This window comes from Zootoca vivipara, chromosome 14, assembly GCF_965207765.1.
Source record: "Zootoca vivipara chromosome 14, rZooViv2.hap1.1, whole genome shotgun sequence".
Classification (NCBI taxonomy): domain Eukaryota; kingdom Metazoa; phylum Chordata; class Lepidosauria; order Squamata; family Lacertidae; genus Zootoca; species Zootoca vivipara.
The window spans coordinates 45,851,176-45,867,523 of record NC_142597.1 but is presented as its reverse complement, the minus strand read 5'-3'; the positions used below and the strand labels follow the sequence as shown (position 1 = coordinate 45,867,523).

Sequence of the window (16,348 nt, the reverse complement as noted above, 5' to 3'; positions counted from 1 at the left end):
CAGGGAGGAGGGAGGGGAATGGAGAAGACAGGGTACCTGCACAGTAGCGCACAAATGAAGCCGACGCGCGCAAAGCATCTTGGGGAGGTGAGCGTTAGTAGAATGCGCGCGCTGCCTCTTTGCAAAACAGTAGTGTTTGTAAAGCGCCACCTAACGGCATACAGCAGAACTACTGCCTCTATCTAATTCTAGTTTTGTGCTAGACTCTGCTCATGCAGGAAGCGGCCAAAACAAAAAATCTGTTATCATACGAAATATATTTAATTTTTTTTTATTCTAATAGCATCTTGCGGACCCCTCTGGCATAGCTTGCGGACCCCTGGGGGTCCCCGGACCACCTGTTGGGAACCACTGTTCTGGGGGAACGCAGGGGTACGCATACCCCTAAACATTTGGCCTCATTGAGGGGCAGCATTTCAATATGAGTAGGAAAAAGAGAGTAGCCCTAAACATTATTTTTTGGAGGGGGGGGAGCACTGTGGAGGTCTATTGTGACAGCAGAACCTCCAAGCCCAGCAGCAGTCTACCTCTGAATACCAGGCAATGGGGAACAACTGGAGACTTGATGATGCACTCAGATCCCATTTGCAGAATTCCCTTTGGGGCAGGAGGTTGACCACTGCGAGAACAGGATGCTGCACTAGGCAGGCCTCCCTTGGCCTCATCCAGCTGCTTTGGGGCTCTTATATATGTCTGTGTATGTCCGTGTATGTATAGAAATCTGGGAGTTTCAAAGGTCTGCCGTGCCGCCTGCTTTATGGACTTCATGCAGCCTTGGCCCCACCCACCTTTGCCTCTGGCTCCACCCCCACCAGCATGTGGCCCTGAGGAGGTTTCTGATGAGGGAATGTGGCCCTCCAGCTGGAAAGAGCTCCCCCTGCCTGCCTGCTGCAGAGGGAAGAGATTTGCCCCACTGCCCTGATTTTGTCCTTTGGGTGTCTCTGGCAGGTAGTCTTCCTCTGAAAACCGGGCAACGGGGAACAACTGGAAAGCTTCATGGCTGGGCTGGGGGTTGGATTCGAACCCTGGTCTCTCCCAGTCCCAACAATCTAACCACGGATGCCCTCAAACAAAGGAGAGTTTAAAACAGGCAAAGAAAACACCAGCTCGCTTATTTTGGATCACTCGTTTACTTTCAAGTATTTGGAGAGGGACGTTTGTGCCATAGCTGGGCGATTGATCATTTTTACAGTTTTACAGGAGAACAAACATTTGTTCGAGGAAAGTTTGCTTCTTCTTTTTTTTCCAAAGTCCTTTCCCGTCCCACCCGGAAAAAAAAAACACCCCATAACCTGTAAGTGGAAACGCAAAATGGTTTTGAAACAATTCCCCTTTCGCCCGAGGATCGGGGGCATCCATGCTGCCTTCCAGATATTTGTGGGCTGCAGCTCCCACCGGCGCCATCCCTAACCATTGGTCATGCTGGCTGATGGGAGTCCAGCCATGTCTGGAGACTGGCCGTAGATGACCAAGCAGCTCTGCCTTCTCTCTGTCACCCAAAAGCAATTCTCCATTTTCCACCCCCAAAACGAACATACTCCTTGCTTATTCTTCACCAGTGGGGGAAACCTTTTAAATTTTCAACCTCTCTTGCAATGGTCCGCCTGACCTTCTCCCTGCAAGAGTTGCTTACTCACTTAAACTCTTCCTTCGTGATTTGCCCTTTCTCCCATTTCTTCTACGTGGCCCTTTAAAATCTCCGCTCGTCTGTAATCTCCTTTAGATGCCTCCCATTCCTACAAGGAAGACCTGGCTATTATAAATCCTATTTTATTTTTCCTGGAATAATCACCCACTTCTTTTGGTTTCAAATTCAGCATTGCAGACCCCTCCATGCTCTGGCAACTTGCATCTGCCGCTTGCGTCGCATGTTCCTATGAAATCTGATGAGTTTGGTAGCTAAGCAAGGGAAATGGATACGGTGAACATTGCTACCGTGTCCCCCAAGGAGGAATCCTAATGTCTACCTATCAAATGATGCGCTGCAGCTCTAGGCAGGTGGACAAAGAACTGTGTCACATCCGGAACTTGATTCCCAGTGACTGAATGGGAGAACTGTAGACTTGGAGGGGACCCCGAGGGACATCTATGTAGCCCAACCCCCCTGTGATGCAGGAATCGCAGCTAAATCGTTGCATTCAAATATTATCACCACAGCAGCTGGGTCATGTGAACTCGCACACCCACAACTCAAAAGAGACACACACACACACACACAAAAGAAAACCACACACTTCTTAAGAGCGTTTTGCCAGGTGATGCTAAAAATCTCTCCAAAGGCCAGACAATCAATGAAAATCTTCTGTGCATTTGATGAGCATTTAATGTGTCCGTTTTGTGGCTCTGTGGAAGTCTTGTGGCACCTTAAGAGACTTATTATTATACTACAGGAGGAGCTTTTGTGGACGCCTTCCATCGGACGGGGTGGGGGGCCGTGAGCAGAGCGGGATGAATGAAGTAGGGACACAGGGCGCTGCTTTGGCCGAATCGGAGCATTGATCCCTCCTGTCCTACCAGCGAGGCTGCAATTTGGAGAGTGTTCCCCAACCCCAATGAGAGGCAGGGGTCCCCCTTGGCTGCCCCCAGGCAGAGAGCTCTTCAGACTCCTCCTCTCCCTCCCAGCCTCTCGCCTTAAAAGCACATCTCACCAATAGGTCTGGCTGTTCACCGGGGGGGGGGGGGGTCAGTGGTTCAAGCCCGCCCAGGGATGGCTGCGGGCAAAATCTCTACACTGCTGGGAGCTGGACGAGACGACCTTTGGGTCCTTCCCAACCCTACCATTCCATTATTCTACACAGCTTTCCATTTGTGAAAACTTTAGAAGGGCACAGAAATGAGAATGCGGCCATTTCTGTAAGAAATCCTGCAGCCCCCCCCTTTTTTTCTCTCTCTAGAAATCCCAGAAACCAGACTGGAGGGGGGGGGTATTGTGAGCCTCTTACCACCTCAACAGTGGGAATGTAGGAAGCTGTCTTGTGCAGAGCCAGGCCCATCTAGCTCAGTATTGCCGGCACTGACTGGCAGCAGCAGCTCTCCAGGGCTCTCTGCCAGCCCTACCCGGAGATGCCCCTGGAGATTGAACCCGGGACCTTCTGCATCCAAAGCAGGCACTCGACCACTACAGCCCTTCTTTTAAAAATAAAGATTCCAGTCCTCATGGTTGTGAGTGAAGTTAGGGACACGAGTGGCCCCCGTTTGCCAAGTCAGGCTGCCGGCCTGCCTACCTCAGTATTGCCCACACTGACAGGCAGCTATGGCTCTGCAGGAGTACAGGGCAGGCCTCATCCTGGGACTTTGAACCCGGGACTTTTGTGCCACCCTTCCCCCAAAGAAAAGAGGTGGGGAGGAAAGAACTCTGCCCAGTGGGAATGATTTTCCTCCAACGACAGAGAATCGTGCCGCTTACAACACAGCCAACCTATTTTTTTAATGCTATAAAAAAATAAACCGCGGCAATTCTGCAGCCGAGGAGAATTGCCGGCAGAGGTATTGCTGAAGACGGGGTCTTTTGCGTGCCTCCGTTTGGCTACAAGGTAATTCCTCGGATCTTCCATAAGAAGATTGTCTTTTTCTTAACTGACAAGTGCCAAGAAGGATCACCCTTGAGTGCTTAAAACTCTTGCGCACTCTTATCCATGCGCCCCGCCCCCCCCCAAGCTGCAAGATGCTGTCGTGATCATTGCTAATGGTAAACGTCTTGGGCTGAGCCCCAGAAACGGGCTCTGCAATCTTTTGCACGCTGCATTTTCATTTTGACATTTGGGGGGGGAAACAAGAGCAACGTCACAGTTCCGTGATGCTTCTGGCGGGAAGCTCAAGTCTTGCCCCTGGTCCATACTTATGCTTGAAAATAGAAAAATGGAATTCATCTGACTGGTCAAAATTAGGGGAAACGACTCGACCAGGAGATGATGCACACACACACACACACACACACCTTCCTCACACACCTCCTGCTCTGGACTGCCAACCCCCCCCCTCAGTTGACCCCCTCCTTGGCCCAGTGATGCCTGCAAAACTTTCAGGAGACTGTAAGGCAAAGGGCCACGAGACTCTCTGCCTTTTCCGCTTGGACTGCTGTGTCCGGAGAGGGAATGAGAAACAGGCCTTATCTGCTGTCCGGTAAAATCCTGCTTTTCGGAGGCCGGCACATGGCTGTTTCAATTAACTCGCGCTTAGTATTTAAAGAGCTCCCTAAATAATGGCCACCCCCCCACACACCCCACCAGTGGCCTGGAGGCTCCGTGATACAACAGGAATAAAAAGGAATCCTTCTCTCCCACCCAAACTCTCTATTCCATCCTGGTTGCATTTTTCAGCTTCTGAGCCCCCCAAGCCCAACGGGGAAGACTCTCTCCCCCCCCCCGCCGCCGCCTTTCTCTCCTTGGACGTTCTGGGGAGTCAAATGCCCACGGAGAGCTTGGCTCTTCCCATGAGCCCCATGGAGGCACCCCACTATCTTAAGTCGCTTGCGGCCCCTGGCCTTTGGGCTTGCGCATCTTCGGAGAAGGGACGTTTCCCAGGCGATTCACACGGAGAGCAAGCCAAAGAGAGAGAATGCTTAAAATAAGGAAATCCCATTCCCCAAATCCCCCTTAACAGGGCAGGCTACTCTCCCTCCCAAAAAGCCCCCCCCTGGCTGGATTCTGGTTTGAGAGGCACCCCTTTAACAAAGAAGTCGGGTTTGGGGTAAGGGGGGGTTCGGTCGGCCAGTTCTGTAAGGGAAGGAAGAGGGGTCTGCGGGAGGGGCGGAGGACGAGGGGAGACCCACGAAAGGACTGGAGGACCCCCCCCCCACTCTCCAGCATTGCACAGAAGATGGAAGAGGCCTGGCAGAAGAGGAATACCCCATCTGGTCTTCCAAGCATTGAGGGGCCGACTAATATACCCACAGCTATCTTTCTATCTTGCAGGGACCCAGGTGGCACTGTGGGTTAAACCACAGAGCCTAGGGGTTGCTGATCAGAAGGTCGGCGGTTCGAATCCCCGTGACGGGGTGAGCTCCCGTTGCTCGGTCCCAGCTCCTGCCAACCTAGCAGTTCGAAAGCACGTCAAAATGCAAATAGATAAATAGGAACCGCTACAGCGGGAAGGTAAACGGCGTTTCCATGTGCTGCTGTGGTTTGCCAGAAGCGGCTTTGTCATGCTGGCCACATGACCTGGAAGCTATACGCCAGCTCCCTCGGCCAATAATGCGAGATGAGCGCGCAACCCCAGAGTCGGTCACGACTGGACCTAATGGTCAGGGGTCCCTTTACCTTTACCTTTTTATCTTTCTAAGTGCAAATGACAGACGGCATTGGAATGCAGAGATTTGCTGGGCTTGGGGTGGGGGAGCGTGACAATGGAAGTAAAAGACCCTCTGGCTCCCCCCCCCAGCGGCCCGTTTCTGTGACAAGCCTCCAGGCCCCCCCCCAAGAGAGATGGCAAAGGGTGGGGCACCCAGGAGACCCCGGGATTGTGCCGAATGGGGTGTTATGGGATCTGGGCTCCCACCCAGCTTCAGGCGCACGGTTGCCGCCCTTTCCAAGTGTCCGAGGCTCCCTCAAGTCTTAAAAAAAAAAAACCACCACCTATCTAGATGATGTCCTGATTTGCTTCCACTTCTCAGAACGCTGAAGGAAATGGGAACGGGAGCTTAGGGCTCTGCCCCGAGGGCCACACAGATCCTTCATCCGACCAGAGGGAAGGTGCACGTCTCAGAGTCCGCATCCGTCTGCCACCGGTTCCGAGAAAAAGGGGGTCATTGAGTACGCCACTCTTTTGGAGAGAGCATCTGGGGTCGGTTTTCCGCAAAAAAAACCCAAACCCCTGGGCCAAAGACGAAGAGAGAGACACACACACACCATAGCCGGTATGGAACGCAGACCTCGTTGGCCCGGAGTTAACTACGTGGAGCTATTTCAAGCCACAACTACGGGGTTACTCGGTGGTGTGAGGAGGCTCTCCCTGGGAGACGGGGTGGGTGGGGGGGGTTGCCTCGACAGCTCAAGGAACAGTTAACGACTTCAGCTAATTTTAGTCCCGAAACACCAGCTCCTGGCAGGGTCCTCGGATCCTGGCTCTCCATGCCAACGCCGGCCGGCGGAAAACCCGGACCCATCTCTACAGGAATTTGTGGGAAAGGCGCCTGCCGGCTCCGCGTCAGGGTCCCCCGCTGTAGGAATAATCCGCTTTGTTGTGCATCACCAGCTTGCTATCCACAAAGTAGAAACTGTCTGACTGGGTCTCGTAGGGGTGCAGGATCATCTCCTGAACTGCAAAGGAGGAAGGGAAAAGAAAGAGGCTCACAGCCAACAGCAACCCTCCAAACAAAGACGCCCAGCCTCCCAGATCCTTGGGGGGGGCTCTTCTCTAGGTCCCGACACCCTCACAGGCCCACTGGTTGGGGACGTGGGGAGGGCTTCTTCCAACCTTTGGAACTCCCTGCCAAGAGAAGCCGGATTCGCTCCTTCCTTTGGCAGCAGGAGAAGATTGCTCTATTCCAACAGGCTTTTGGGGATTGACTGGTTGTTGTTGTTTTGGGGTTGTTGTTTTTTAAAGGAAAGGGGTTTTAAATAGCCATGTGCTGCTTATATTACCCATATTTTAATAGATCAGTTTTTTTATATTATTTCATTTCTGTTAGTTTTTGATTAATGATTCTACAGTATACGCTTTTAGCTTTTTGTGTCACTGTTGTTTTAATTTGCAGAAGCCACCTTCAGCACCGGTCTGGGGAAAAGGTGGGATATTAATTATAATAATAATAATAATAATAATAATAATAATAATAATAATAATACAGGTGGATAAAATTATTTGTTTAGGGAAGCTTTTAATGTTTGATGGATTACTGTATTTTAATATTTTGTTGGAAGCCGCCCAGAGTGGCTGCGGAAGCCCAGCCAGATGGGCGGGTATAAATAAATAATTATTATAATAATAATAATTATTAATATTATTATTATACAGATGGATAAAACGATTTGCCAATAGTGACCTTTCCCAAAATGGAGCAGATTGGTACAATCAGACGCCATTCTGAATCAAGATGGCGGAAGGAAGCTTTCGAACCCGGGCTGGTCTTTGTGAGTTTTTAGCATTCCCAAGCAATGCCTGCTGGGAGGTTGGGGTCCAACAACTGCCGGAGGTCTCTCCCCCCCCCCCCGGCTCCTTCTGCCCCACTGTTGCACCCTCCTCTCCCCCCCCCCCGGTTGGCAGCCGCTTACTGAGGTCTTCGGAGAGCTGGGGGAACTCGTAGATGTGCTCGCAGGTATTCTTGCTGCTGGGGATGCAGAACCCGAACTCGAAATCGAAACTCTTCAGCAGCTGGTCCCGGAAGTAATGCCTCTCGATCATGCGGAAGTTATTGATGGGCTTGTCGCCCACGGTGAACTCCACCCTGAGAGGGGGGGAAAGAAAGCTGAGGTTCCTGCAAGACGTAGAACCGGAAGGCAGACTTTCCAAAACAGCAGAGTCATAAAACTATCAGAACCTTCCTGCCTTGAAGGGGGTGGACTAGATGAAACCTTGAGGGCCCCTTTCAAGAATTATACGATTCTGTGAAAAAGTGGGAGATGATTTCTCGGCTAGGAGTCACTTTTTTAAAACTCTCAAAGAGAGAGGGAAGGACATAGCTCAGTGGCAGAGCAGCTGCCTTGCTTGCAGAAGGCCCTGGTTCAATCCCCAATGTTGGGCAGAGCAAGACTCTTGCCTGAAACCCTGGAGAGTGGCTGCCAGTCAGTGTAGGCATCACTGAGCTAGACAGACCAATGGTCTGACTCAGTCAGACAGAAGACAGCTTCCTGTGGCCCTTAAACCAACTCTGAACCCAGAACCATGAGGACTAGAATCTTTATCTTTAAGGGAAGAGCTAAGGGTACAGAGCACCTGCTTGGCATGCAGAAGGTCCCAGGTGGCATCTCCCATTAGGGCTGGGCATACCCCTGGTCTGAAACACCAGGAGAGCTGCTGCCAGCCCGTGTGGAGCAGCCTTCCCCAGCCGGGTGCCATCCAGATGTGGCGAACTATGATTCCCATCAGCCCCTGCTACCATTTCACCCCTGAGCTGGAGGCTGCCCCTCCCTGGCCTAGAAGGTGCATTTATCCAAACAGACATGGAAGAGGGAAGGTCTCTGCGTCCAAGCGAAGGCCTTGCTAGGTCAGCCGCTCACTTACGTGGCTCCGACCTGACGCAGCCGCAGAAACGCCGGCGTGAACTGGTAGCGCACAAAGCGCCCGGCGTTGGGGTCAATGTCCTTCTTGTCACTGTGCTCTCGCTCTGGAAGAGAGAGAAAATGAAAGAAAACAGGATGTAAGGAGAGGCTGCTGGCCTATCCAGTCCAACACCCAGCACCCTCTCCCAGAATCATGAGGGTGAGGAACTTGTCTCTTGAAAGCAAAAACGAGTTCTCTGAAGAGGAGTTATCTGAGGGGAAGGAGGTGAGAGTCTGACTGGACCAGGCCAAGGGGGTCCGTCTAGTTCTGCCTCCTTTCGTCACAGCGGCCAACCAAATGGGAAGAAGCCCACAAGCAGCAGGATGAGACCCTAGTTATCTCCCGCTTGGACTACTGCAAGGCGCTCTGCGTGGGGCTACCTTTGAAGGTGACCCAGAAACTGCAATTAATCCAGAATGCGGCAGCTAGACTTGTGACATGGAGCGGCCGCCGAGACCACATAACACCGGTCTTGAAAGACCTGCATCGGCTCCCAGTACGTTTCCGAGCACAATTCAAAGTGTTGGTGCTGACCTTGAAAGCCCTCAACGGCCTCGGCCCTGTAGACCTGAAGGAGCGTCTCCTTCAAATTACAAGAAAGAAGATTCCACCTCAACATTAGGAAGAACTTCCTGACAGTAAGAGCTGTTTGGCAGTGGAATTTGCTGCCAAGGAGTGTGGTGGAGTCTCCTTCTTTGGAGGTCTTTAAGCGGAGGTTTGACAGCCATCTGTCAAGAATGCTTTGATGGTGTTTCCTGCTTGGCAGGGGGTTGGACTGGATGGCCCTCGTGGTCTCTTCCAACTCTTCTATGATTCTATGATTCCCATTATTCAGCCCAGACACTGAGGTCCAGCTCCACGGGCCTTCTGGCAGTTCCCTCCCTGCGAGAAGTGAGGTTACAGGGAACCAGGCAGAGGGCCTTCTTGGTGGTGGCACCCGCCCTGTGGAACGCCCTCCCATCAGATGTCAAGGAAATAAACAACTATCCAACTTGTAGAAGACATCTGAAGGCAGCCCTCTTTAGGGAAGTTTAAAAAGTTTGAAGTTTTATTCTGTTTTTAATGTTCTGTTGAAAGCCGCCCAGAGTGGCTGGGGAAACCCAGCCAGATGGGCGGGGGATAACTAATTAAATAAATTAATAATAATAATAATAATCATTATTATTATTATTATTATCCCTGGGCATGGAGGTTCTGCTATCACAATAGACCTCTGTAAGAAGAGCTGGATCAGCCCAGCCTCACAGGGGCCAACCAGGTGCCCCAATGGGAAACCTGCCAGCAGGATCCGACCACAAGAGCTTCACTCTCCCCTCCTGTGCCTTTGGGGTTGAGGTCAACCAAACTGTTGGCAGGTTGTAGCACCTGCTGTGGCTGCAAATGAATTTGTCCAGTTCTCTTTTAAAGCCAACTAGGCTGGTGGCCATTGCTGCCTCATGTGGCAGGCAGTTCCGTGGTTTAACAACAGCAAAAAGCGCTAAAACAAAACGCTGGAAATCGGTCACAAAGGGAGAAAGCATCCAGACCTCTGGGAAGGGGGTGTGGCTCAGTGGCAGAGCCCCTGCTTGGCATGCAGAAGGTCCCAAGCTCAATCCCTGGACACTCCAGGTACGGTTGGGAATGACACCCAGCCGGAAACTCTGTAGAATCCTTGCCACTGATCCGACACAGTACAATGCTCCTGTTTAAAGCAGGACCATGAGGACTAGAGCCTTGCAACAGCTTTGCATGCAGAAGGTCCCAGGTTCTGCATCTCGGGGCATCTCGAGGTAAGTCTGGGAAAAGCCTGTCTTCCTGAATCTCTGGAGAGCTGTTGCCGGCCAGTGCAGACAATACTGAGGCAGATGGACCAATGGTCAGCTCCGGTTGTGAGGCAGCTTCCTGTTCGATGCAGTCGTCCCTTCCATCAGAATAATGAGGACTAGGAACTTACCTGAAGCCGGCGGCTTGGTGATTTCAAACAGCACCGTGCCCGACTCCATGTCTCGGATTTTGAACCGGGTGAAATCTATCTTGTAGACGTTCTCCTCCGGGGTGCAGAGGTAGTCTGCGGGAGAGAAGGGTCATCCGAGTTAGGAGGGCAGGCGGGACAAAGGTTTCAAGCCTGCCCCATAGGCAGGTACAGGGTTCGAAAGCTGCTCCGCTTTCCTTTTCAGGGAAGGGAGGAGAAATTTGGTGCAGGTCAGATTTCATTGAGTTGTAAAAAATAAAATAAAAATAAAAATGCATGCATAAATTGAATACAGTAGGAAAAAGGTATGCTGATAATGAATTTCCACAAGGGACTTAAACGAATAATAATAATTGCAAATGGATTGGATGTTTTGTTTGCAATTCCTGCATTGCAGGGTATTGGACTGGATGACCCTTGGGGGTCCCTTCCGACTCTACCATTCTACGATGCTGAAATGTGGTGAGCTGAGTGGGGAAATGAGAAATTGAGAGAAATCAAAATTGCCCAATTCGTTCATCTCTCATTCCTCTTGTTGTGGGGTCTGCGACTCCACTCAGCCTAAATCCACGTCAACAGGTGGAAGCAGCCTTGGTGTTGTGGCTGCGCATACACCACAATCCTGCCGAAGCTGAACTTTATGAGATTTATTTCAAACCAAGTTTCTAGACCTTATGACTGGAAGCGGACACTGGAAACATGCTGCCAACACCATGTGCTTGTAACCAGAGGAGGAAGGTGAATACAATCCTTTCCTCCTCTCCCTATTCCGCAAGCAGAAGAAAGGGCAGAAACGAATAAAAAGCGTTCAAGTTTCCCACACAGGTTGCAGAATCCAGCTAATTTTTTTCTAGAACTGCTTTAATGCTGCTTCTAAATTATTATTATTTTGTCAGAGTCCTGAAGCAGCAACCACCGCCATCAAATTTTAAATTCTTTAACGCAGGATTTTTATTTTTATGTATCAAAGGAAGCATGGTGCTTTGCCTCTCACCCTTGTGAGGAACAGCCAGCGCCTCCTTGGCAAAGTCTCTACCTTCTGCCTCCTCCCTCTCCCAAAAAAGGAGCAGCCAGCGGGCATTTGGTGCCCCTGCGGCTGCAGCCTTGCCAACCCTAAGAGGCTTTGCCCTCTGACAGAACAAAAAGGATAAGCTCCTTTGCAGCCGCTAAGCCAAATATACCTAAATAGAGGACAAAGATCTATGTACCCCCTTCTCTCCAGAGAGGCGCTCTCCCAGGGAACCCCGGGGCAGGGGACTCTGTGCCAACAGTAGCAAGAAAAGCCAATTTTAAGTTGCATTCACAGAACCCTAGTGTCCAGATCAAGGGAAGTCATAGTCCCACTCTTATTTTGCCTTGGTCAGACTCAGACCACACCTAGAATCCTGTGTCCAGTTCTGGGCACCACAATTTAAGAAGGATGTTGACAAGCTGGAAGGTGGCCAGAGGAGGGTGGCCAGGATTATCAAAGGCATGGGAACCAAGCCTGATGAGGAACGGTTGAAGGAGCTGGGTATGTTTAGCCTGGATAAGAGGAGACCGAGAGGAGAAAGGATAGCCATCTTCAAATATCTCAAGGATATTCAAATATCTCACATAGAAGATGTCGCAAGCTTGTTTTCTCCTGCTCTGAAGAGCAGGACTCGAACCCGTGGCTCCAAGTTCCGACTCAACATCAGGGAGGACTGTTTGACAGTGGAACAGAGTCCTTCATAAGGCGGCAGACTCTCCTTCCTTGGCAGTTTTTAAGCAGAGCTTGGGTGGCCATCTGTCCTGGATGCTTTCGCTGAGATTCCTGCCTTGCAGGGGGTTGGACTAAATGACCCCGGGTCCCTTCCAGCTCTATGATAAATTGTGCCACTAACTCACGTTTGTTTTTAAAGCCCTAAACAACTCAGGTCCCACAGATAGGAAAGGCCGCCTCCTTCCCCCCCCCCCCAGTCCCCACTGAGTGTTGAGATCGGCAGGCGGGGCCTTCTTGGTAGTTTCTCCTCCTGCAGATGCTCAGGGACTGCGGCCGAGGGGAAGAGGGTCTTCTCTGTGGCGGCCCCTAAGCTGGGCAACTCCCACCCCAAAGAGATGTGCCTGCCAACCTTCATTGCACTGCTTCCATGGAATGCTGAAGATCCCCCTTTCTACTCAGGCTCGCAACATTCAGGGTGCATTGATTTTTGTGATTGTAGACTCGTGGAAACGGAGAACTGTTGGAAGGACCCTGAGGGTCATCTAGTCCAGCCCCAGGACTCCAAGCAGGGTCTGAACAAGGTAGCATTCATTTACTTTTTATTCTTTATTTAAGAAAATTCTCACCAGTTGATGGCAGAAACCTCAGAGTGGTTTACAAAATGACAAAACAAGAAAACCAAGAAAGATTCGCAAGGCTACTTCAAAGCGTACAAAAGGTAAAATACTCAAACAGGTTAGAATTACCGTAACTTCCTAAGCATATGGACAGGTTTGCCTCAACAAAATTGTTCTTAGCAGGTGCCAAAAAGTGTAAACCGGAAGATGCTGCTTGATATCAAGAGGCAGGGAGTTCCAAGGGGTAAATGCTGCCACGCTAAGCAGCCAAGTTCTTACAAGTGCAGAACGGGAGTCGTCTGGCAGCGCCAATTTCCCCGATCAGAGCGATCAAATGGGCACTGGGGGGGGGGGGGCAAGTCGATCCCATAGGTAAACAAGGCACATTCTTTCAAATTGAGAGCAGTACATGTGAAAAGGATCTAGGAGTCTTGGTAGACCACAAACTTGACATGAGTCAGCAGTGTGATGCAGCAGCTAAAAAAGCCAATGCAATTCTGGGCTCGATCAATAGGAGTATAGCATCTAGATCAAGGGAAGTAATAGTACCACTGTATTCTGCTCTGGTCAGACCTCACCCGGAGTCCTGTGTCCAGTTCTGGGCACCACAGTTCAAGAAGGATACTGACAAGCTGGAATGTGTCCAGAGGAGGGCAACCAAAATGATGAAAGGCCTGGAAATGATGCCTTATGAGGAACGGCTTAGGGAGCTGGGTATGTTTAGCCTGGAGAAGAGAAGGTTAAGGGGTGATATGATAGCCATGTTCAAATATGTTCAAAGGATGTCATATAGAGGAGGGAGAAAGGTTGTTTTCTGCTGCTCCAGAGAAGCGGACACGGAGCAATGGATTCAAACTACAAGAAAGAAGATTCCACCTCAACATTAGGAAGAACTTCCTGACAGTAAGAGCTGTTCGACAGTGGGATTTGCTTCCAAGGAGTGTGGTGGAGTCTCCTTCTTTGGAGGTCTTTAAGCAGAGGCTTGACAGGCATATGTCAAGAATGCTTTGATGGTGTTTCCTGCTTGGCAGGGGGTTGGACTGGATGGCCCTTGTGGTCTCTTCCAACCATAGCTGCCAAGTTATCCCTTTTTTTAAGGGATTTTCCCTTATGCTGAATAGGCTTCCTCGCGAGAAAAGGGAAAACTTGGCAGCTATGCTTCCAACTCTATGATTCTATGAAATTGTTTTTGATATTGCATTTTAAAGTTGCAACTTGCGCCCTGGGATGTTACAGCAATAAATAAATAACATACCTTTACCTTTTTTTTAAATTGATGCTAACAGAGAGTAGCTTCCCTGTTGCCTTTTGCCGAGAGGCCGCGGCACTCGCTCGCCCTAAGCCTGTCGAAGCAGCCGCCCACCCCGGCCTCCGCGTCCTAAAAGGATTCTAATTCCGGACGGCTAACGAGGTTAGCCGCCCTCATCTGCAAATGGACCATCTGGGCAGATCCCAGATTGGCCGGATCGGATGCAGCGAATCAGCAGGGTGTGGTGAGCTGCTAGGGGGTGGCTGCACGAGGGTATTTCGAGGAGGCAGTCGAAGCGCCCCAGGTGGTACTCTGCCCAATTGCTTACTTGTTATTATTTATTATTTATATTTTATCTATTTATTGCATATGTATACTGCCCTGACCCTGCAGGTCTCAGGGTGGTTCATAAAATATAAAATAATATAAAAAAATTGTATTATTTACACCCTGCCCATCTGGCTGGGTTTCCTAAGCCACTCTGGGCGTCTTCCAGCAGAATATAAAAACATAATAAAGCATCAAACATAAAAAAATCACAAAATAAAAACGCATGTTGTTATTGTTGTTTAGTTGTGTCCGACTCTTCGTGACCCCATGGACCAGAGCACGCCAGGCACTCCTGTCTTCCACTGCCTCCCGCAGTTTGGTCAAACTCATGTTGGTAGCTTCGAGAACACTGTCCAACCATCTTGTCCTCTGTCGTCCCCTTCTCCTTGTGCCCTCAATCTTTCCCAACATCAGGGTCTTTTCCAAGGATTCTTCTCTTCTCATGAGGTGGCCAAAGTATTGTAGCCTCGGCTTCAGGATCTGTCCTTCCAGGGAGCACTCAGGGCTGATTTCCTTCAGAATGGATAGGTTTGATCTTCTTGCAGTCCATGGGACTCTCAAGAGTCTCCTCCAGCACCGTAATTCAAAAGCATCAATTCTTCGGCGATCAGCCTTCTTTATGGTCCAGCTCTCACTTCCATACATCACTACTGGGAAAACCATAGCTTTAACTATACGGACCTTTGTCGGCAAGGTGATGTCTCTGCTTTTTAAGATGCTGTCTAGGTTTGTCATTGCTTTTCTCCCAAAAAGCAGGCGTCTTTTAATTTCGTGACTCCTGTCCCCATCTGCAGTGATCAAGGAGCCCAAGAAAGTAAAATCTCTCACTGCCTCCATTTCTTCCCCTTCTATTTGCCAGGAGGTGATGGGACCAGTGGCCATGATCTTGGTTTTTTTGATGTTGAGCTTCAGACCATATTTCGCGCAAAAACACATAATACATAATAAAAACAAGAACAAGAAAAGCCAATAATCCTCCCCTTCCATAACACATTTTAAAAAGAGCATTAGATGCCAACTAGCCAAAGTTAATATAACTTATGGAACCCCTTAAAAGGATATAGGAAACAGATACCGGCACACAAATTTTCCCCGGAGGTTGGAATGAAATATGGGAATTCTAACCCTTGAAATCTGTATCTAGTTTCCTTAGGAAAAATGAAGGCAGCCTCCTCCTTTCCAAGTGTCAAAAATTCTTCCTTCCATATCCCCTCATTGTTGGAGGGGTTGCGATAAACTCAGCGTGTTACCATTTATGGTGGCAATGTAAATCGGGCAAGATTTTTTAAATTTAATCTTGACGGAAAGGATAAATCTTACAAAAGAAACAAGTTGTGCACAAACATACGTTTAAAGAAGATTGGAAAGTGTCTAATATATGGGAAATAACAGTGTATAGATGAAAACAGTGGCAGCATTCAGATAAATTCAACAGCGTAAATAAGTTTTGATGGATGCAATAATAGAATACTGAATGGTATTTTGTTGTTGTTTAGTCGTTTAGTCGTGTCCGACTCTTCGTGACCCCATGGAAGAGTCGGAATGGTATAGTTTTTTGTAAAATATGCAGGGATATATGATATGTGAAATGAACCATGGAAAGAGAAGAAGGGAAGTCATTGATATCTGAAAGATGTAAAAGGAGTATTTCAAATTATAAGGGACCAAAGAAACCACTGTCCAAAATTAATGTTCCTGAATATTTTTGAGGATACCAATGTAGATATATTTAAAAATAATTGGCCTTCTAGAATATCTGCAAATAGTCACTGAAACTCAGTTGGAAACAGCTGTGCAGATTCCCTCCCCTCTTGATGAATAAGCTGGCTGGTGAGATCTGCCTAGAACCCTGGAGGCGGTGCTGCCAGTCAGTGCAGACAATACTGACCTAGGTGAACAAATGGTCTGCCTTGGCATTAAGCCAGTTTCCTCTGCCCCTGTTCAGAACCATGAGGACTGGAAACTTATTTTCTTTTTAGAGGACGTTCTGCAGCTCAGTGGTGCTCTCTCAGCCATGCATGCAGAGATCCCAGGGTCGAACCTCAGTGGCGTCCCCGGGCAGGGCTGCGCGAGACCCTGGAGGGCTGCTGCTGCCAGTCAGTGTAGACAATACTGGGCTGGGTGTGCTCATGGTGCTTCCTCTGTTGCTAATTCAAAGTGTCTCTTTATTTAGAACCATGAGGGCTAGCGCCTCTCTTTTAAGGGTGCACGTAGATCACCGGCAGAGTGGCTGCGTGGCATGCAGAAGGCCCAGGTTCCATCCCCGCTGGCAGCATCTCCAGGTAGGGCTGAGAAGTATTCCCTGGTGAACCGCTGCT

General features: G+C 49.6%; 1 protein-coding gene across 1 annotated transcript in view; it reads right to left on the bottom strand.

Annotated features, from left to right (window-relative positions):
- Positions 1–1,111: 1,111 nt before the first annotated feature.
- Positions 1,112–16,348, bottom strand: part of UNC119 (unc-119 lipid binding chaperone) — a 30,717-nt gene continuing 15,480 nt past the window's right edge. The window contains exons 2-5 of the mRNA XM_035139595.3: positions 10,133–10,246; positions 8,161–8,263; positions 7,212–7,384; positions 1,112–6,257 (exon numbers count right to left, since the gene is read on the bottom strand). Of these exons, the coding sequence (XP_034995486.2) occupies positions 6,145–6,257; positions 7,212–7,384; positions 8,161–8,263; positions 10,133–10,246 (503 nt within the window). The 3' untranslated portion in view covers positions 1,112–6,144. The remainder of the gene's footprint in view (positions 6,258–7,211; positions 7,385–8,160; positions 8,264–10,132; positions 10,247–16,348) is intronic.